Genomic DNA, 22,757 nt, shown 5'->3' with positions numbered 1-22,757 from the left:
AGCTTTTGTTTAGATATGGACACAGTATCCCCTTTTATTTATCATGGCATTGTTAATAGTTATTAAAAAAAGCTCAGCCTAATGTTTCTAGTTTAAGCCGTTTCCTTTCAGATGGAAGTAATGAATACAAAGCTGATGATTTTTGGAATTTGGTATTAAACAACTTTCTCTGAATCTAAGGAAAGCTTTCTAAGATTAGAATTAACCCAAAAGTTATGCCTGGTGTAGAATAATAAAATTCCTGTCCTAAAAACCCCTCCATCTTTGAAAGGGATCAGTTTGACACCAGGCATACTAAGGTACTGTGACCTGTTTTTATTAATTAAACATGGGATCACTGTATGAAAAACCAAACAAACTTTTATAAATATCTTAAGGGATACTGTATCTTAGTTGCATCTGTAGTTTCATTCATCCACTTATTTCTTATTCCCAAACAGATTTTTGAGACCCTTGAAACTATTCACCACAACAATCACTGACTCCATTGCAAGATCCTTCCCCATCCCTCCCCAGTTCCTCTGTTACTCGTTTGTGATTTGTTCTCTGCTGATAGATCTAAATTGTTTTATTTTTATTATGCTTAAAGGCCATAAAATCTATCAGCTATTCCTGTGAACCATAGCAGACTAAATAACAGCTTTGTGACTAGTGCAGCTAATACCATGTTTGCAAACTGCAGTGCTTCCATGTTTTCATGTCTTTTCAGCTTTCTTTTCCAATTCAGCATCTTCCATACTAACTCATGTACAGCGCTGCTCATTAGAAACAGTGTTCATTTACTACTGTCTCAAATTTTCCCTCCCTAGGAAGCAGAGACCCCACGTAGTGTACTTGAAGAAATTGGATTGACATAAATCTTCTCTTCAGCTGATGCCATCTCAGTGTTTCATACTGTAAATGTTCACTGCCTTCATTGTAATGTTTAGCTAATGGTGTAAGATGCTGTTTGTCAGTATTACTGTTTTGCTAAGCTGCTTCATTCAGGCCTACAAGAACAATACAAAAATACTTCTTTTTAAAAAGGGAACAAGAAATCTTAAGTTCAGAATTTATAAATGAAAGGAATTAGATTTAAATTGACTCAGTGTTTCCCTTCACTGCATTTATAGGAAAATTGCATTTGACTTCGATAAGCCTACTGTTTTTTATAAGAGAATTTGACTTCAGGAAATGTATTATTATGACATAAGCATAGACTACTTAAATGAAAAGAAACTACATGGACAACTCCAAATATGAAATGCTACGGTATAGAAATTATGTTTATGCAACCAAAGAATTTGTTCATCTACATTTTAGTCACCACTTGTGATTATTCTGCTTATTTCAGTTGTTGCATAAAGATTGGAAATATCTGTTTACTACTGAATTTGTCATTATACCAAAGAATCCTGCCAGGATCTGCATATCAAACTGGTAAAAAACTGTTAAGGTGATAACTGTTTTTTTCAGAAAACTGATCAACTCACTAGACATGAAGGTGTATTTTAGTGTAGCTACCTTGAGCAAAACTGTGCAAGTTACTATACTCCAAAGGGAATGCATGTAGGAGAGAAGGGAAACCAACCCAGACTGAATAAGGAAACTGTTTTTAGGTCTGATATTGGCTTACTTTGACCATGTACACAAGAAAAGGGAAGTCAGCTTTCTAACTGAATAGAGAGATACATAATGAAAACTGAATACTTTCAAAGTAGAAGCTTTACTGAAGGGACCTTTTATTACTTTATTTTGAAGTCTACCAATTAATTTGTATTTTTTGGTGTTTTGTAGTTATGCTTTATTGGGTGTATAGGTACCTTAGGACACACTAAGAGTCAAAGTCATTTAACTGCTTTTCTTGATCAACACGTTAAACATGTGACACATCCCTTACAATACTCCTGCATGATGTAGTTGAAACAATGAATTTACAGTGAGAGCTCTTAAACATTAGATTTGTATAGCATATTCACTACAAATCATGTAAACTGTTATCCAGTAATATTTTGACACTTTGAACAGACTCTCAGTAAAATGTGATCTGTGTGTGATTTTGAGGGAGACAGGGGCAGTCTACACCTGGGAGTGGCCAAGTTCTGTTGCCTGTCCCCATGGAGGGGAGGTTCCCCTAGGAGTTATGGCTTGTTCACCCGAGTGGTGCCATGCTTTCACACAGCTTAGCTCTGGCAGTGCTGCTGGCAGCAGCACTTGTGTGGCCAGCTGGAGAGTGGGTTCAGTAGTACCCAGCCAAAGGAAAAGTGCAGTGGTGCCACTTTTAAGGCCCCAGAGCCAGACCCCAGCATCAATACTTGAGCAACCACAGCAGCCAGCCAGGCCCAGGCTGTGTGCCACTCCTGTGGCAGTTCCAGGCTGGTGCCTGTGAACTCAAGCCATTAGAACTTGTCTGCGGCTGCCCATTCTAGGATTTACACACAAATTCCAGATGACCAGAGGCTGGTTTTGTCCCAGGGCATTTCCCCAGTGCACAGTTGGCAGGGATAGATGAGGGTAGAGAGGTAGTGAAAGGACCCTGTGTGTAAGATTGTAGTGGTAAAATGGATTTAAGTCAAACCAGAAGCAATTTTATATGTATTAAACATGTTTTTAAAGTTTACACTGTCACTTATATGTGCTTGGCTGGATTAAGCTTTGTTGTGATTGTGACAAACTGTTTGACCTCTGTCACATTGGTTTAATTGTAATAAATGTCCATTTTTACATCATTGCTGTGTTCATATGTAATTAGTGCCTGCATTAACAGAGGAAAGAAGAGGCCACACAGTGCTGGCTTAAAAAAAAGGGAAATTTTATTACAGTGCTTAACCTGTTCTTGAGCACTTCATTAAAAAATGTTGAGGATACTGTGTCCAAGTTTAGTTATTTACATCCATTTAAATTGTAGAGAAAGCAATAAATTAGCAAGTTTTTGGAAAGCTTGCCACATTAAACATGAAATTTATTTAAGTGGATGTTAAATTGTGGGGTAGTACCACTTAATTTGAAAATTAAACTACATGTTGAGAGAGATTTCTGGATAATAGAGACTGAATACTCAGTTCTTTTCACAGAATTCTGAACAAGTCAATGCAATGTTTACAGTCCTGGTCTCGACCAAAAGTATGTCAGATGAATCTGTTCTCCACCTTTCTGAAAGAACTGAACTGCTTCATGCTATCAGCAAAAGCATGGGGAAAAATTAACATCTTCAGGCATTTCTAAAATTAATTTAAAATTAAATTCTGGTCTTTGAATTTCCTGTCTTGTGTGGAAGGGTTGGGGAGAGCTAAAGAATAAGTAGGAATTTCTGGATTGTTCAGGCAAGTTGATTGTTGTCTTGAGTGTCTTCACTTATTTAAGTCTAAATTTAACTCAAAGAGGCTTTCCTAAACATCTGCTGTTCTTCTGGGGTAGGGCCACAGTGATGGTCACCCTGTGGCTGCCTCTGTCAAGCTCCCACGTACCATGGGTTACGTTGTCCAGTTTGCTTTGCAGTCTGTCTCACGGCTCGACAGTGTTACCTGTCCATATCACATCAGTTTTGGTTTTCAGCCATAGATACTCAGTTCACCTGATACATCAGTGCTGAGCAGGAGCATATGTGGAATTGGGGTTCATTTTAATTACAAGCTTACACTGAAAGCAAAATGAGCTGCACCCTTTGGATTATATAAGAAAGTAAATTAAGCTTTTAGGTTATTAACTAGCATAAACTTCCATCTTTCATGTTTTGTAAGAAGTGCTGATCCAGGACAGGAAGCAATAGGAGCTTTTAGCAGGCTCTTGCATGTCTTTAGAAAAAAACCAAGTTATTTAGCACACAGGAATGTCACTGATAAACCGAAGGGCAGTTTCCAATACACTGAACGTGCCAATGCAAAACAGCCATGCTGCCATCACAGGGCATAAAAGTGGCAGAGGAGTCACTTGGGATGCATTTTGGACAATGTGCCCTATACACAAGGGCTGGGGCCAGAGAGGATACCTTGCTGGGTGTCCACAAGAAATGCCTTGTATTCAATACACAGCCACGTGCCACCCTTCCTCACAGACAGACAGAATGAAATCCCACAGAAGTGGCCACCAGCTACAGTTGAATGGGAAGGCACTCTGCTGTGAGGGGCAAGCCCAGTCCCCTGATGCCTTAATTCTGCTGGGCAGCGACAGTGCCCTTGCCTACAGGAGTTCCCCTTGTGCTGCTGAACAAGGCAGCGCTGCTGCCTGGCTGAGCTGCTCCTGCTCCACTGAAGGGCAGGGCAGCACCATCCTGACTGAAGTAGGGCATCTGGCACAGGCACCCTGAACCTGTGTGTAAAAGCCAGAATTACTCCAAACACCTCTGTGATCCCTGCAGAATCCACAACTGAAAAAAGTATTTTGAAAGCTGCTGCTTTTAAGTAGTCTTTGAAGACAAAACAAAACTTGGCCCACATTAATTCACTTTATAAGGTCCTTTTCTGTGGAATATGCGGAATAACACGCAATGCAAATAGGCTGTTCCTTACAAATTTAAATCCTTTCGTGTTCTGGGGCTTTTTCCCTTTGGGAAAGAAAATAATTAGGCTTAACATTAAAAAACTTCTAGTCTGTCTCTCCAGAATAAAATAACTCACACATAATAATAAGGAAACACAAAACCATGCATATAACACTACTTAAGATTATGAAGCAGAGAAAGAGTACTGAAAAATACAAACTCCAAAGTCAGAAAACTGGTGGAATCCCAGGTTTCATGCTAACAAGTGCAAGCTAAATGTCAGACCTACAGCATTCAAGTTCTGTGTAATAAACAGTGTGTGAAAGTGCAGGATAATCACAGCTACCAGTCCTACACTGTACAGGTACAGCCAGCACGTTTAGGTCCAGACCTCAAGAGAAACAAGCTGAAGCCGCAGCCATTGTAGTAGCAGAAATAAAGTATATTTAAATTTATACATGCATTTCTGAGCAAGTTGTTTTTTGTTTGTTTGGTTTTTTTTTAATACAGCCACTCAGCTTCCCAAATCCTTTTGCAAAACTGTGGAGACAAGAAGCCTAATCACCCATGGAATTCTCACGTGGTTGTTAGTGGGCACTTAGTTTCTAATCCCATGAAACCTGGTTTGCTTATTTCAGCTGACTGGTCACAGGTTCCCACCACCAACTCCATCCCTTTTCCTTGAGTTGGACAGCTGATTTTGCTGGGATGATGCTCTGTGACAGTCTGTCTGCAGCATCTGCATGGGCACAAGCCAGCTCTCCCACCAGAGAGCTGTGGGAAGCAGGGCAGCCCAGGGAATGGAGGATGAAACCGGCCTGCTGCTGGCCAACTGAACGAGAGTTTGCCACATGTGTTGCAAGTGACCCAGTGAGGCAACTGAGCATCTCTAAAAAAACCAGAAACCTCAGGGAAAATTTGTCTCTAAGGTGTGGTGAAAAAAATGTACATTATAAGAAACTGGCAGTAACAAATTTCTCAAATGGAATTAAAAACTTTGTGCTGTCTGTCCTTCAAAATATGCCTTTTAAAAAAGTTATTATTTCAAAAGTTATGATAATTACAATTCCTACATCTGTTAATAACTAAAACATTTAATCAAATTAACTAAGCTCTGCCTACAGTTATGACAATATATTGTGGAAATTTGGTTTGAACTGAACATTGCTTTTGTAGCATTACTCCATATTGGACAAGTTACACATGAAGAAAGAAAGAAAAATGTATAATCAGCATGCTAGGTGCACTATGCATTTAGAAAAGCAAATATATATATCATATCCAGAAGCAATGTTCACTTGATCTTACCTATCCTGGGGAAAAACATTGTTGCTGTGAAGAATAATAAATTTGTAAAGTTCAGATATCTGTAATTGGTAAATTGGTAAAGTTCAGATATCTGTATTTTCTAAGGGAGTTTATGTTACATTGCCGGGAATTGTAAGGAATTCCTATCTGGGAGCACTTCATGCCTGCTTTAGGCTTCTAACTCCTGGGGTCTGATTGGTTCTCTGAAGGCAGGAGCTGAGTTCTTTGGAGAGGCTAAGGACAGGGAGGTGTCTCTACAGACCGTCAGGGCACCTGCACCTTTGTGCCACAACCTCTCTGCGAGTGTCTGAGGACAAAGGTGCCCACGTTAAAACTTGAAGATAAGCCATGTGAAATACAGTACATCTAACAGCACAAATCTTTTTTATTTAAAAGTGAAAAAATATTGGTAAGGATTTCTATTCGCTATTGTAGCTGTCATTTCAAGAAGGTATTGTCCCAATAATTTTGTTTTTATGTACCCTGCTCTTCACCTTGGCCTTAGGAAAACAAGGCAGTAGGGTGCCTTAAACTATTTGTAAAATAAACCTAAAAAGGCTCTTAAGTCCTCCTCTCCCAAAACCATGAAGTGTTCTTTCATGTATGAACTCTTCAGTTTCTCCAGCCACTCTGCGGCCATCTTGACTGAGCCTTCACAATCACATCTTTGGTTCCCAGATGGGACACTTTTCACCCCTCCAGCACAAGGTGGGCAGGTAATTTTCATGTACAAATGGTGTGCAACCAAGAGGTATGCAGAGTATTTCTAACCTCACTCAAGGATTACAGTTGCATGGTCTCTTGTCTTACTTGGGGATTAAGGTACTGAATAAAGTGATTGTTTCTCTGTGTACTTCTACTTGGTTTTAGTCTACTGCAATCCCTACAAGCGATCAGCTCAGCAACTCAGTCAGGGTCAAGAAAAATCCAACACTCGTGACCAAAAAGCTCCTACTGGGCAAGTACTGTACAATCAAATAGTGATGTCTTTGAAATCCCTTTTCTCCGACTCATAAAACAATTACATTTTCTTTGTCTAAAAAACAATTTCCGATAAACAGATGAAAAATACAAATGGCAGCCATCTACACAGACCTGGATCTGCAGTGTGCTGGGGTGCCAATTTACTGCACACTGGCTGTTCGGTACTAACTCCTTACAGGAACAGTAAACACTTAACATACACGTAACAGAAATAAGCATATACCAAAGAGGCTTCACTTCTCTACTTGTACTCAGTGTGCATCCAGATGTTGCAGCAGTTCAGAGGGACAGAGTAGCTAAAGTACTTGACATTCACACCTTCTATAGGACTTCTAATTTTCTCAAGCTTCGCACACAGTAAACTACGTTCCTTTAATAGGAAGAAACATTTTAATGTGCAAGAACACTTTATTTGAAATTCAAATATATCTGGTGCCCTATTGGGAAGATTTCTTTGTCAGCTCTATTTTTATCAATTAGCAATTTCTGAAAGTAATTCTCACTTTGTTTTGGGAGTTTCACTATTTTTTCCTCTGCTGCTTGATCTCTTTTTACCCCTGCTCCTGGATCGAGAGGAACTCCTGCTTCTGCTCCTGCTGCGTGTCCGACTGTGGCTCCTGCTGCGACTGCGGCCTCTCCTCTTCCTGCCCCTGCTGTGAGACCTTCTCCTCTCTCGACTCCTCGACCTCCCCGAGCGGCGCCGCTTCTTGTTTTTGCGGCGACTCTTTTTCCTCTCTGATTCTCCATTTCTGCGGTAGGAATGGTCTGGGCTCGGGCTGCCCCTTCTCCTGGACCGGCTGTAGTAGTCGTCACGATGGCTCGATCTGTTTCTCCTCTCAGAGTTTTTAGACAACTGATGAGTCCGTTCAGGAGAAAGACGTATGTCTCTGTTGGCCTCCCAAAACTCGTTGTTTGGATTTTTGAATACGTGAAGAAAGTTGCAGTGTTTCCCTCTTGGACACTTCTGCCTTTCAAATAAGCCTGCAACAGATTAGGGTTTGCGTTTTTATGAACCAGACCTGTTAAATCTCTTTCTTCATTATGTACCAACTGGAAGAAATGTAATAAACTGGATTTTACTTCTCCAAACAGAAGAACGTGCATCTGACCACCTATCAATTTAATTCACACAAGATTAATTTTCACTGTGTACTTTTCTGGGAATTAGCTTTTTAACAGCTATGAAGATTAGGTTTTAGCTTAGAACAAATTTAACTTTTAATTTCATTAAATTTTATTTACCTTAATGTAAGAAGGTAAATCTAGATAAATAACATGTTATATTTACTGCTCAGAACTGTTGATAGTCCAGAAACTGCTGTCGCTTCTCAAGAGATAAATTAGTATTTCCTGGAGTTTCACCTTAAGATTATTATTTCCAAAGCTAGAATCCAGACCTTTTTTCCTAGACCATGGTAAATCCCCTAGAACATCAGACATGTGACATGGTGTAAATACTCCCTTTCTTTCCTTGATCTACACAAGCAAGCTAGCACATTTGTCTTCCAAACAGAAATGAATACAACATTAGGCAGATCTGAAAGCTACAGCATAATCCCTCTTTTTGACTTCCATGAATGAATACTCTTTCAGTGTCTTTTCCAAGACTCACCACATATGGCGGTTTTCCACCTTGTCACAGGACAGAATTCACAATGAAGCTGTCTGCCTGCATACCATCGTCCACTGAACAGAGCCAGAGCTGCCTGACAGTCCTTCTCCCTTTAAAAAGTGAAAATAACAAGATGGCATTACCATCACACAATTATTTCAGACACCCTTACCAATTTTGGGCTCCCACTACAGTATGAGAATGAACTGCATGGATGATATAACTCAACTCTGGAGTTTAGCTCTAACAATTGGTAAGACTGAGTACTTACGACTGGTACTGGACGTACACATTTCCTCGCAGGTGAGGCTCATAGTTGCAACTGACCTGAGGGGACGGAAACGTGAAGTTAGAGCAGTGGAAGGTTTATGTTGTACAGCAGCTCACACATTCTGAGATAGGCAATTCTCATTTATGACAGTTCATCCATATCAACTTACAGGTGATGTTTTTCTGAACACTTACTGTTAACAAAAAAAACAAACCAACCAACCAAACAACAACAACAAAAAAAAAACCCAACCCAAAAAAAAAAAAAAAAAAAAGAAATCCTTTCTGGCTTATGTTTAACTGTTTCCAGCATTATGCTTTGATTAACTCTGGGACCTTGGCTTCAGTTAGTCCATAAGAAAGTTTGTACTCCATTGTCTTGCACTTGTCTGGGCCAACCCTACTGTGCAACAGCCAAATCCTGTTCTGACAATAATTATTAATATCCACAGTGGAAATGAGGGATTCATTACAGTAAGAGACTCTAGAGCAATGTATCTTCACAGCATCCCTGTAAAATGGGTTCAAAAAGCTGAAGACACCATCTGTCACTGTACAGTTCTGAAAACCTTTCTTGTAATAATTTAGTATTCACAGTAGTAGTAGTAGTAGGTCTCAAAAATACAAAATAAACTTTTAAAAAGCTTGCTGTTGATTACAAAAGATTCTAAGAGGCAGGTCCAAGCAGGTGGAATCCAGTTCTCCAGGACAAACTGTGATTCCAGCCTCTGTTGCCCGCAGGCCTCTTGCAATATCCGCAGCAAACAAGGTTAGTGGCTCCTTTCATCCCTGAACCCTGACTGAGCCTCAGGGAATGCCTCTTTGTATGCTGGATCAGCAAAGGGCTTCAGCCACAATAACAAGGATCTGTATAATTAAGTATTACAAGATAAGGAGTTAAACTATTTGAGATAAACAGTGTCAATGCAAGAGCAAATGAGAATGATTTTGCTGTAGGCATTTTTGGGTGGGAAAAGAGCCCTAGTGTTCTAAGGCAGTGTTTTATCAGGATCTTCCAGATTCTGGAGCAGCTTCCCAGAAAAAACAGAAGAAAACCTTAGGCTACATTGGAAAAGGAAGTCAGCTGACAGAGGGGCGTGTATAATCGGATTCTAAATGGTCACAGAGTCTCAGCTCACTCACAGTTAAGATCCCTGCAGCCAACATGTTTTTCTGAAGCATCTTGAATGTAGTGAAAATGTGCATGAGAATCATCTTGCTGTTACACAATTGCTTCAGAAGCCAAGGAATGCCACATTAATAGTCACAGCAACTCAAGCAGGTGCAGCTTAACACACCTGCACAGAAACACGGTACAAAGCCAAGGACCTGACTTTGCTGATAAGGCTTTTCAAGCCATGCTGCATAGGGAATCTCTATTCTGTCTTCTAGTAGAGGACAACTGGTTATTACTCCATGAGTCAAAATATGGAGGGGATGCTCCACTCCTCCAAACAAGTGAACATTTCTTACCTATAAAGCTCATTATACAACTACTGAAAACTCACTCTTTCTACTTTCCTCTTGCTTGAAATGCTAATGCTATCTCAGTCCTGAGGCAGCTGTCAGTAGATGAACACAAAAGAAGAAAAGAAACTATATGCCTCCTGGTGACTGCAGGAAAACACTCAGGAATGGCAAGCAGAAAGGGATGCTGCAATAGATTCTGATACAAGGAGACTCCACCACCCAAGCTGTGTATTTTGGAGCAACATAGGACTGTTAACACACATCATTCATCTCTGAGGTCTCCATTTACAGATCCCTCTTAATCCCCATAAGAAATAACAATATAAATGGAAAAAAATCAGTACAAAACACTGAGCAAACCAAATGCACAAACTAAGGATGGATGACAAATATCAAGGTCATTTATGTAACTTACCTTTCTATAATTCTTCCTACTGAAATATCTGCTATCTTTTCAGTTCATTGTAATCTGATTTTATTTTATTCAGCCAGTCCTAAAATGACATTGGTTGGGTGTACACTCCAAATGCATTTCATATCTCCACTATTTCATTCCTTAAGCCCAAATACACTAGCTCAGATGTATTTATATTATCTAACAGTCTTAATGGACCCTCTGGGGCTTATCACAGGATAAGAAAAGGAAGGAATATGAGATAAGTGGACTGTTGAGTAGTGTGAATAACTTGCAATATAGAAACACAAGCTTTTGTAACACTTCAGAGGAATGGGAGAGAAGATTCACCCAGAGCAGGATGGTGCTCTGTAAGAGCAGTGACAAGTTTACAGGTGACATGAGAGATGCAAAGTTTGCTGTAAGGACACAGCATAGTGCCCTCTTGCCCACAGGATTTAGCTGGGGCATGCTGAACAGAATTCCTCATAAGGCTCGTAAACCACACTTGGTTGCGTACCTTGAACTGAACCACCTTCCCCACATTCTGAAATTCGGGGAGCACATCCTCGTAGAACTCCAGGAACTGCTGGTAGGTCTCCTCATCACTGTATTCCAGACTGGCATCTGTGTCGTAGTCGTCTCTCCGGCACTGCTCCATGCCAAAAGTGATGAACATGCCTCGCACGAGCAGCGTCTTGCTCGATGTGGGGTAGTTATGCTTGCGAGAACACCTGGACAGGTGTAGTGAAGAAAGAAAAGTGGAAAGATTGGCACTTTCAGAGGAAAATACACTTGTTAAAGCTTCAAACATTTGTCATTTTCAGTTACAGTTACTATGAAAGAAAATCTATTAGTGGAAGATCAAGATATTTCAATTACTAAACCAAATGTTTTGGAGTGAGTTTGTACATAACCTTAAGGCTTCCTTAATGCCATTAACAAACACATTCTTGCTTAAGAAAGCAGAACTACAAAAGATATAGATACCAGTGTCACAATGAGGCCTGAAGTAATTTCTTTTAGGCTACTAGGGTTAATGTGTTCCCATTTTCTGAAGGGCTTAAAAGCTTGTCAGGAGTCTTTCTATAAAGATATTTTAAAGCAAGTCCCTGCTCTTCTTTTTGCAAACTGAACAACTTTTACTGAAGTTGCTCTCATCATATGGAGGTAGAAAGTGTCAATGTGGGAAGAACAGCACATTTAGACCTACACCTGGATAAGTATAAGACTGGTACTTTTCCACTTCTAACAAAACAACCCAAACCAAAAGAAAGGAAAGAATAACAACAAAAAAAACCAAAAGAAACCCAAACCCACAAACTAAAAAACCTACAAAAACCAAAAACTAAACAAAAAAATTATTCTAAGTTACTCATATCTTAATCTGCAGCTTCTTGGCAGACATAAAGTATTAGAACTCCCTCACCATCCATCATATTCAGGCTACCTTGCTAACATGCTGAAATACAGTTCTCCTCTAGACACCTTTAGATTCCTTAATAACACAGATGTTCTCCATGTTTATTTCACTGTGCTTTGTGATTCCCATTCAATATGTCACCAAGCAACTGGGTCATGCACTCTCCAACACTTTTCTCCTTTTCATGACATGACCAGAAAAACATCCAGACTAGTCTAGTCTCTTTGTCACTGGACAGCACAGAAGAACTGCAGGGAGGTCAGGACTCTCACCTTCTGGTTGACCCCTTAGACTTCAAAAAGCAAACAACAACAACAAAAAAATCCAATCTCCAAATCCCAAACTAAACCATTACATTTTAAAAGCTGCCTCCTTTTGCTGCTCAATTTCAGTAATAGAACAGAAAATATTAAACCCATCACATATTGTTTGTACACAAAATGATATATTCACATGACAGAAGAAAAGGAACCCAAGGAAAATGAATGACCCAAGAATCCAGTATTACTGCAAAATGTTAGGGTTTGAATTACTGGGGAAATTGGTAGTAGCAAACACAGCCAGTTTCAGCTTCTTCAGGACATAGTGAGCTTTGACAAGATTCAACAGTTATTTATTCATAATGCTGGCTCTTAGTTTTTCATAACTCCTTTCAACCCATCCTTCCAGCCCTACCCTAGCTGTACCAGTCCTTCAACTTGGAGACAGCACCAGACATTAAAATGACCAGATTATGAGGGAAGCAGGTGAAAGAAAAGAAGGAAGATGAAAGGGAGGTAGCTGAGATTAACAGGGGTGAAGGAGGAAGGGCAGAATATGATGCTTCTCAGTATTTATTTTCCAAGGTTTATTCATAGTTCAAATGCAAAGTTCAAAGCAAAACCGAGTTTTATGCAATCCATACATAATCCATGGAAGTTATCTCCATCAAAGACCACCAAAACAGAAATACTGCAAAGATTACAAGATCCAGACATTTGAAAAAAAAAAAAAAATGCTGTCTGCAGTGACATAGCTGGTGAAATTTTAATTATGGAATTCAACACATACTTCAAAATAGAAAAAAATGATGTGAACTTCAAGCTTCCATATAGTTAAATTATCTTCTAATTATCCACAATAAATATCACACTGGGACAAATTACTCCCAGGATAAAGAACATGACAATAGCTAGACCACACATGTTTCAGTGATACAAGTCAGTAAAATAACCTCTTAAGTTTTTGCTGAAGATTCATGTAATAAATATCAGAATCCTTCCCTGCTAAGCTGTTGTTTCTCCTTAGCACAAAAAATACCAGGGATTTTCAAACCAAAAGCTGGTCATTTGGGTCATCATTGTTCCTGGTCGCCAATGCACATGTATTCCATAAACTCATTTATACTTCTGGTTTCCTCTACATCCTCTGAGAACAAGTTTGCCATTTGTTTCACATGAGAAAGTCCTTCCTTTGTAAAAGCTAGTGAACATTCTAAGACACCTGACTAAATTGCAAATAATCACTCCCACCCTACTCCTGAGTTTGCTGTTATCTACCACAGTCCTCTTCATCGCCCTCTTTGAAAACAGTCTGGACTTGTCAGTCACTTCTACAGAGGTGTTGCTCATCTCTCATCATCCTGATGAGTTTCTCTGCTCTTCCCTTTTACTACACTTCCCTCCTGAAATAGGGACACCCTGTCAGTGTACCAGAATCACAACTCAATGCATCACACATCTAAATAGTGAGAACTCTGGAAGCTACCTAACAACTTTCCCAAGTGTGCAGATTTGCCTTAGCTTACTTTTTTTGATCCATTTGGGATTTGAACATAGGCAAATTAGAAAATATAAAAAATTAGCATCTGACATATCAGACTTTTACTAATAACAAACCATACACATTCTATCAGAATATATCTCTGCATGAGTCTAAGCTAAGGAAAACTTGTCTGACCAATGTAACCAGAATGCACCATCAGTAATATGCCATAGCAATAAACAGCTCAATTCCAACCAGGCAATGCTCTGCTCTCTATCCATATCCAAATACACAAAAGTATTTTATGCAGCAATTTTTCCTCAGTTTGCTTATGACTGAATTAAGTTGCCTCTATTTTATCTCCCCAACACACTTCTGTCCTGGTAAATATTCAATGGATTACCTGTCTCCAAATCGGCAGGAGCCTGTTTTAATATAAAATGGGCAGTTTGCTCTGTCCTTCTCTGTTCCCAGATTCTCTGGGGGCTCTGGGTTATGCCAACTCACACCATTCTCCAGCTGTGGAAGAAACATTAAAATAGACAAAAATTAGAAAACTGTAAAGAAAAGGAGTGTCAAAAATAAAACTTAACAACTGAATTCACATGCAGTTATGAGCACTATGTTTCTACAAGGCAAGCTGAACCTATTTAAAGCATTGTTTTGCAAAGCTGCCCTGTGCCTTGGGTCTCACTTTATACATCTGTGTTGTGGTTTAACCCCAGCCAGCAGCCAAGCCCCACAAAGCCCCATGCAGGATCAGGGAGAGAGTGGAAGGGTAAAAGACACAAAATTCATGCATTGAAATAAAGATCATTTAAGAGGGAAAGCAAAAGCCAGGCAAAAAAGCAAAGCAATCCCAGGAATTAATTTGCTGCTTCCCATGGTCAGGCAGACGTTCAGCCGTCTTGAGGAAAGCAAGGCCCTACCACATGTAACAGTGATATGGGAAGACAAACACCATCACTCCAAATGTCCCCCCTTTCCTCCTTCTTCTCCCCACTTTATATACTGAGCATGATGTCAGATGGTCTGGAATATTCCTTGGGTCAGCTGGGGTCACCTGTTCGGGCTGTCTCCTCCCAACCAACCATGCACCCTCTGCCTCTTCGCCAGTGTGGCAGTGAAGCAGAGAAGGCCTTGGCACAAAAGGCCTTGGGTCTGTGTGGGCCCTGCTCAGCCCCCAGCAATAACAAAAACATCTCCACACTTTCAACCCTATTTTAAGTGTAAATTCAAAACAAAGCCCCATATTAGCCACCATGAAAAAAATTAACTCTACACCAGCCAAAACCACCACAACCTGGCAGAGAGAAAGCTAGGATATTTACTTATTTTTCTCTGCAACAGCCCAAAGCTCAGCAAGCTCATCATTATCACTTTTATGTGCATCTACAAAAGGCTAAAATAAAAGTAACCTCCAAAGGCCAGAATTTAAAAAAATTAAATTCACAGTTAGCACTGGAAGTAGAAGTGTCTGTACTGATCATCTTGGGCAATTAAGATTTCTGTAATTCAAAATGGCCTCACCAACTTGCAAACATTGAATGACTACAATCAAGACACATATTAAAAAGGAATTTTCATTCTAACCAAACAATCTTTAAAGCTAGACTAGCCTAAGTTCTCATTTTAAATCAGCTGAAAATTCTTTTTATTCACAGGCAGCATTTGACCCAGCTACCAATTCTGTTCATGACTTGCAGCCATAATTTTCTATCACCAGAACAGCCCTGTTATGTCAGCAGTAAATGAACCCTGAACTGGTACTCTAATGCTCTCTAACATACCACATTTCTGACTATTCCTTTGCAGACATGACTGCTAATGCATCATGAGCTATGGGCAGGCAGCAGTTCAGAGCAGTTTCCTACCCATCTTATATAAGAGATTCCCTATCTAAAGAACAGTTTAAACATGATTTGGAAACAAATCTAACTCCAGGGTAGCTATGGCAGTCAATAAAAAATGGATAACTAGGTTAAGACTTTTTTTTTCAGATTCATGCAGTGAATGCCTTTAAACAGAACAAGAATCTTCACAAGTTTAACCATGTGACAGGGATAAAAAGCCAAATTATTCTTTAAGGTAATCTTTAAGAGCCAAATGAAAACTGCAGTTTTCTTTTCTACACACTGCCAGCTTGAAATCCATGCTCTTCCAACATCCAAGCAATCAAGCTTCTCCCTCCCCCACCTTTTTTTCTTTTCCTTAAGAATCTGTGCCCTCCTCTAACACTGAATCCTCTTATTTAGAGCCCGACATCTGCTTAAAAAGACAAGTTTATCTTGCTACCCAGGACTGATAGATTTATTTAGAATTACAATTCACAAGTAGACCCATCATGCAGAGTGTTTTTTAACAGCACACAGCAATATTTCTACCTTCATTTTGACTCAGATCTCCTGAACAGTCATCAGCATGCACAACTGCACTGCCACCAACCAGACAGAAATATGCTTAATTATGTTCCACCCAGTAAATAATTGTGTACAGCTCATGCAAGACACTATATATTAAATTTATTCAGGCCATTAGGTTCTTGAGAGCAGATGGACAGCATGCTAGAAGGCAAACACTGGATGAAAATTAAATTACTTTTCAGTTCTTTTTTCAGAAAGTCTCTGAGCATACCTGGCTTTCAGCTTGATCCAGCATCCTCTGCACAGCTGCCTATAAATGGTGCAAACACAGGACTAGTGAAAACCCTGAGGATACGCAAAACATCTGGTTTCTTTAGTTAAGAACCTAATTTACAATGCTCAGTGATTATGCATCATGGAAGTGTAATGGAGTTTCCTTTAAAAACAGATTTACTTTGGCTCTGTAGCAATTCATGTACTACAAAGCTGTTAAAGGATACATCAGACAAGACCCTCACATACATGATCTTCTGAACTAAATGATAGACAACATAAAAGTTTAATTTTCATTTTTGAAATGATCATTAAACTATTGATGCTTAAATCTATCTCCTGCTCTAGTACACAGCCTGGTTACAGGTAAGCCCGTAATTGTTTAGCTGCACAAAATGTTTTAACTTATACATTTTGTGGAACACACAGAAAATTGCAATGCTTAGTGAGCCTCTGTTAAAGCAAGAGATGCAACTGGTAGGAAACTTAAACATCATAAGTTAACCATATCTAGCCTTCCAAATACAGGAAAGCAATGAGGATATTCTTTCCCTTAATTTTTCCAAGTAGGCTGAGCATAACAATACCACTCTCCAAAACTGGCTGGACACTACTTCTAATAAATTGCTCTATGACGTTCCTAGGAAAGAGATATTTTAACATAATCAGTACAAGAAAATATGCTAGGACTGGTTTAATTCAGAAGAGAATTAATTAAATTTAAAAAGAGCAAATAAAAATTTAAAAATGCAATTAAAGATGAGGATCCAGACAGCATCTGGTATTGATCACCAAGGATGTCAGACAGTACCCACCCTAATAAAGAAAAGCTAAACAGACAAAACAAACAAAACTCCCTGAACCACATAAACAAAAAATACCAAAGCCAAAACAAATCCTTCACCCTCTCTAAAAACATCTCAAACCACCACCACTCATCAAACCAGAAAATCTATTTATTCATTTTAGGGAGGGAAATTAGTTTTTTTCTTTTATCACTGTTAGAATTTGAATAAACTGCTGTTTCAAGACACAGGCCACACCAATTAAACAACTTTCTGCTGCTAAAATGGGTGGCTCTGCTCTCAGCTGGGCAATCAGTTTCCCTCTGGGTGCCTGCCATTGCCCTCTATGAGCCAATTTAACTCACTATTCCCATAAACAATAACCCAGAAAACAACAAAGCAAAGAATCCAACAACCAAAGAAAAGAGAAAGCTGCTTCTATCTAGTTCAGGGACGCCAGTTATCCTGCTGAGGGCTTGGGGACACCCAGACACAAGGACAGAGGGGAGGAATAAAATCCTGCTGTTACCATGGTTAAACTCTCTCCAAACTGTATCTCAACCCTAAATAAAGGACACGAGAATAATCTTCTCTCCTTACTCTGCAAAGAGAGAAATGGACACCTGAACACCAGAGTGAGCAAGACAAGAAATACAATAACTGCTGTTCTTTGCATCCCTCATTCAAGTTACATAATCAGTGGCACAACCAACTATTAACTGTAGACAGCCACAGCTGTCTGCTCATGGCTCTTCTCCTGCTGTGGCTATCAGACACAGCCACAAGACACCTCCCGGTGAAATGACTGGAAACTTCGTGACTGTGGAGAATCTAAAATGACCAGATTCTAGAAAGCTGCAGTCACTCTTCAGTGGCAATAAGAGGCCAGTCCTCACACTGGACTACTGTATAGGACATCTTACATCCAGGTCACTGAACTTGCAAAATTTAAGATGAATGTTTCATTAACACAAATATTATCAATGACTTGTATCTTCAATATAATTTTTTATTCCACCCAAGGAGCTCTGAAAAAAGATACGTCCTGTTGGATGAGTCAGGTAAAGAAGAGCTGCAACACATCTTTTGATTAAGAACTGCGTTAAGGAACAGCAGCAATGTACTTCCATATTCCAAATCCTCTTTGGGCATTTTCTTCAGCACTGACTGTGTTCAACTAGGACATTAAGGAAGGATTATCTTTAACACATGATGCATAAAGTGCACTTACCACAACCTGCATTGGCACAGTACCTTTGTATTCACCTGACATAAACAATTACATACTGTGAAGAACCAGATGGGTTAACAAGAGTTATACTTCAGTACATGGACCCCCTGAATGCTCTTTAACACTGAATAATGGTTTAGGAACTTAGACAGAATGGGCTAACTAATGCATTTGCTAATTACAACAAAATCGCTTTTCAGCATGCATAACTGTTGCATTGATCATGTCACAGGACATATAACATGTATATCCTCCCACCACCACAAATCACCTCTCTCTCTCTCTTCTCCTGTTGCTTCTGCTGTGCCACTTCTCTCTCTTTTCTTTGTTGCTCTTCCCATTCTTCTTTGATCTTCCTCTTTATAATTAAAAAAAATAAAGAACAACACTTTACAATCAATCAAAATTACCATGTTTCACTACAACTGCTTGACCATTAAGTTTTCATCCAGTCAGAAGCAACTAAATCTGACAAATACCATTTTAAGAGCTGTTGTTTTCTTCTCTTTTCAATTGTGCTTTTCTATACAAAGAGTGGAGAGTCTATGCTTTCAAACACACCAGCATCAAGAAAAAGGGTCCATCACAGTTATTACACTAAGTCTATCTTGTTGTCTAGCACTACTGTAAGGTTTTATATCTTTATACCTCTTCTTCCTCTTGACGCTTTCTTGCAGCCTCTTCTTTTTCTTTCTTTAGCTTGAACTCTTCTTGGGCCTTTTCTTCTCTCAGCAACCACTGCTCATGTAGTTTTTGTCTAACAAAGAAACCAGACACCACTGAAACCATCAACTTAAGGACTACCCATGACTGATGCAACTCTCATAAATACAATTCAATATTGTATTTATTACTACAGTAATAGCTGCATCTTATTTAATCTTACTGAAAATACAAATTTCCATAGGAATCACTCAGGCTTTAGAAGAAAGGACTGTGTAGCTTGACATAATCAATAAAGATTGTGTTGCACAGAATATATTCAAACTTTTCAAAGTACTAAAATGGATTTGATTACAAAAATGTTTATTGCCCATATGACATTTTCTATATTTCTCACCTTTCTGCCTCAAGTTTTTTTTCTTCTTCTTCTTCCTCCTCTTCTTCCATTTCCTCCTCTTCTTCCTCAGACACAGATTCATCTTTTTCTGCAGCTTCTGAAAAAAAAGCACAATTCAATATATCTACATAACTGCATGTTACAGCCAACACAGATACACAAACTGACATATTTAAAAAGAAAAACCCAAAAACAACCCAGTCACTTCTAGTTCCACTGACAGTACCAAATACTTCAGTTACCTGAGTCTCTTAGTTTGGCAAGTGCCTGCCGCTTTTTTTTCCTCTTCTCCTTCTTCAGAATAGCTCTGTACTTTTGATGGCTGAGGATGAGAGAACATTACTTATGTTAAGACAGCCAAACAAATTTTACTGTCATACATTCACTTAATTTCCTTAAGCAATACAAAATCCCACAAACTGCAAAATTACTAGGCATTTATACGAAACAGTAACTCCACAGCAGCATCTGATGTGACAATGAAATCTGTAAATCTGTGGCTGCGCTGCTCAGACTTGCACATGGATAGCAGCAAGAAGACACCATACATGTGGTGTCACCTTTATGAGCTCGGCAGTACTCAATATCATCACCAACTCCATGAAATCTCCTTCAGCTCCTGAAACTCAGTCACTAGACAAGATAAGGGAGTAAAACTTAGGGATCTCCTACCCTACAATTTTTGTGCAACTCTCAGCACATTCTAGTCTTTCCTTTACAGAACATGAAAGTTCAAGTCCTTTCTTTTCTTCTTTGATATTCTCCACAGGCAGCAGTCTCAATGCACAGCTAACAAAACACACTCCACAGCCCCCACAGACAATGCTCAGCACTGCTCTTCTGCTACAGAAGCTTGGCCAGACTCTTCCTTGCTTGTCTAATAGCTTTGAACAGCTGCCTACAGGCACCACCATGTTTTCACTTTGGCTAAAATGCCTCTAATGTCTAAAAGCCTTTTCCCATTAAGCTCTTTTCTGTCAAGTTTCATTCTATCTTTTCTCTTCTTAACCAGGTCATAATGGAGAATTGGGAAGGAGGGATGATCTTCAGCTCTTGTCACTGTGCCACACCAAATGCTGATGGGAGATTGAAACCTTCCCCTTTTGGAGTGTGTAATTTTAAAAGATTCCACAAGTGCAACTCAGCCAGCCAGAACGTCACCCACATCTCCAGTCCTGTTCAGGATTGCTCACATCCTCACCGCGTGCACACCTGTGCGTGCCAAGGTGACACCACAGTGCTTGTCCTGCCAGCGGCGCCCACCCGCACAGACCTCTGCCTCCGGCCCGGCCAGCCTGGCCGGTCCTCACCTCGGGACCTGCCCGAAATGGATCGCAGCCCTCGGCAGGTGCCTGGGGCTGACAAGCGAGAAGCTCTTTCCCAGTTCCTGGGAACTTCTTGTTCTTGAAACCCAAGGAAGGAAGGGAGGGAGGAACTCCCCTTACTCCCCGGCCAGCGCAGGAGGGGGTGGGCACACAGCTGGCGCACAAGGAGCAGCGGCGCCCAAGCTGCCCCAGGGCTGGGTCCGTCTCTGCGTCCAGCGGCACGACACCGGGGCAAGGCCTTGGCAAACACCCGGAGAGCCCGACCGGGGAATCCCGCTGTGAGCGCGGCCGCCCTGGCCCGCAGCCTCCGCGGCGGGGCTGGACGGGGCTCAGGCCAGGCACGCACATGCCGCTCCTGCCCTGCTCCTCACATCAGTCCGGGCCGCCGCTTTCCGGGCGCGGAATGCTGTCCCGCCCGCCGCAGCGAGGGCGGGCCGGCACGGCGGCCCCGCTGCCCCGGGTCCGGCACGGAACGGCACCGGCAGCGCCCCCCGCCCGCGGCTGCGCCGCCTCCGGGCCCGCTCGGCGCCCCCAGCGCGGCCGCGCTCCCGTCCCGAGAACCGCCGAGCCCAGTGCCCCCGTCCGCGCGGAGCTGCGCCACTGCCGGGCCCGGCCGCGGGGCGGCCTCAGCCGCGGCCGTCGTGCGCCCGGGCGGTCCCGGCCAGGACGGGGCCGCGACTCTCCGCAGGGACCCCCGGGCCCTTCCCCTTGTCCCGGGGGGCCCCGGCCCCGGCCCGGCCGCGGCCTCACCTCGGCTTCCCCAGGGGGGGCTCGGGCACCAACATGGGCGCCGCCATCTTGCGGGACCGACGGGACGTCACGTGACCCCGCGGCGGAAGGGCGCGCGATCGGTTCCGGCGGGCGCGCGCCGCGGGGCCGCGGCTGAGGGCGGCGCCGGGAGCTGCCGTCCCAGCTCTCCCCTCACAGAACCGGGCCGGGTGTGAGGAGCGCAGTGCCTCGTGTGCCCGGCCTCCCTGCTCGGGGCCACCACAGGGCGCAGCGCTGTGTCCGGGCGGGTCCGGACCATCCCCAGTGAGGGAGGCTCCAACCCGCTCTGGGCAACCTGTTCCAGTGCTTGGTCACACACAGTAAACGTGAAAAAGATTGAATATTCTATGATTAGCTCTTCGCAGTATTAAAATGAATACTATATGCGTTATGTTTGAAAGTAACGTTGTATTAGTCCTTTTTTAGTAATGTTTTATTAATCTTTTGAAAGAAGTGTGGTAAGTACAGTTTTAGGCTATAGTGTAATATTAAAATAGAAGCTATGTGATTTAAGATACCTTTTTGTGACCAGCACAGGGAAGGGATAAGAAGCAAGAAATTGTTCACATAGAGGTAACAGCAACAGGACCCCCAAAAATTCTAAGATGGGATTTTATGGCCTCTTCATTGGACCGTACCCAACATCTGGACACCTCGGAACCGAAAGGATTGATCTACAGGATGAGGGGAGAGTTGACAGAAAACAGGAAAATTCCTAGTTTGAAAGGAATATTTGCATCATGTATGAGACATGTGAATATGCAAAGCGCTATGACTTTTAAGGGTTGTTCCTTTGTTAGCAGTCATGCTGTATTGAACAAAGCATCCAGACTGTCCGTATTTCTTTGTTTTTATTGTCCTTCATTGTCCTAACTCTGTCTAAATTCTTACTACTCTATAACCATTTTATTACTATTAAACTTTTAAAATTTTAAAGCAAGTGATTGGCGTTTTTCACAGTAAAGGAAGTTCTTGCTCATGTTCAGGTGGAATTTCCTGTGCATCAGTTTCTGCCTGTTGCCTGTTCTGCTCGGCAGCACGAGAATATGGTCCACAGCTGGACCCATGCTCTGACACCTTTCTAACACGTGTTGATGAGGTCTCCTCTCGGCTGTCTCCTCAGGGCTGAACAGGCCCAGTTCCCTCGGCCTTTCCTGACTGTAATGTCCCCAGCCTGTGCTCCGTGTGTGAGCTGCCTGGCTGGTGCTGGGAGCTGTGTGTGGGAGCGGGCTGTTCGGTGCCTGCCGTGAGGTGAACTTGCAGTGTGTCCCTTGGCTGCTGTGGGCATG

At 41.5% G+C, this 22,757-nt stretch overlaps 2 protein-coding genes across 2 annotated transcripts in view; one reads left to right on the top strand and one right to left on the bottom strand.

The window, feature by feature from the left end:
* The window catches only part of AP1S2 (adaptor related protein complex 1 subunit sigma 2), a 30,876-nt gene extending 28,032 nt beyond the window's left edge, over window positions 1–2,844 (top strand). The window contains exon 5 of the mRNA XM_021532343.3: window positions 810–2,844. Within this exon, the coding sequence (XP_021388018.1) occupies window positions 810–857 (48 nt within the window). The 3' untranslated portion in view covers window positions 858–2,844. The remainder of the gene's footprint in view (window positions 1–809) is intronic.
* Window positions 2,771–21,564, bottom strand: ZRSR2 (zinc finger CCCH-type, RNA binding motif and serine/arginine rich 2). The gene is made up of 11 exons (XM_021532340.3): window positions 21,451–21,564; window positions 19,618–19,697; window positions 19,376–19,472; window positions 18,964–19,072; window positions 18,587–18,673; window positions 16,298–16,336; window positions 14,067–14,182; window positions 11,018–11,231; window positions 8,635–8,690; window positions 8,364–8,473; window positions 2,771–7,732 (listed from the first exon to the last, which is right to left on the bottom strand). Exons 1-11 carry the CDS (start codon window positions 21,495–21,497, stop codon window positions 7,251–7,253), a joined length of 1,437 nt encoding a protein of 478 aa, XP_021388015.1. The 5' UTR covers window positions 21,498–21,564; the 3' UTR covers window positions 2,771–7,250.
* Window positions 21,565–22,757: the final 1,193 nt, after the last annotated feature.

This window comes from Lonchura striata, chromosome 2 (genome assembly GCF_046129695.1).
Source record: "Lonchura striata isolate bLonStr1 chromosome 2, bLonStr1.mat, whole genome shotgun sequence".
Lineage (NCBI taxonomy): Eukaryota > Metazoa > Chordata > Aves > Passeriformes > Estrildidae > Lonchura > Lonchura striata.
Note: the sequence above shows the minus strand (reverse complement) of the source record. Positions and strands in the feature narration are given on the sequence as shown.

Bases quoted from the DNA above. Each gene is read 5' to 3' on its own strand.
- ZRSR2 (XM_021532340.3), bottom strand. From the start codon at position 21,497: ATGGCGGCGCCCATGTTGGTGCCCGAGCCCCCCCTGGGGAAGCCGAG. The intron at 14,183-16,297 runs GTATGCTCAGAG...TTTCTTCCACAG, and splicing joins TGGATCAAGCTGAAAGCCAG to CTGGAGAATGGTGTGAGTTG. The intron at 8,691-11,017 runs GTACGCAACCAA...CCGTCCCCTCAG, and splicing joins GGAAGGTGGTTCAGTTCAAG to GTCAGTTGCAACTATGAGCC.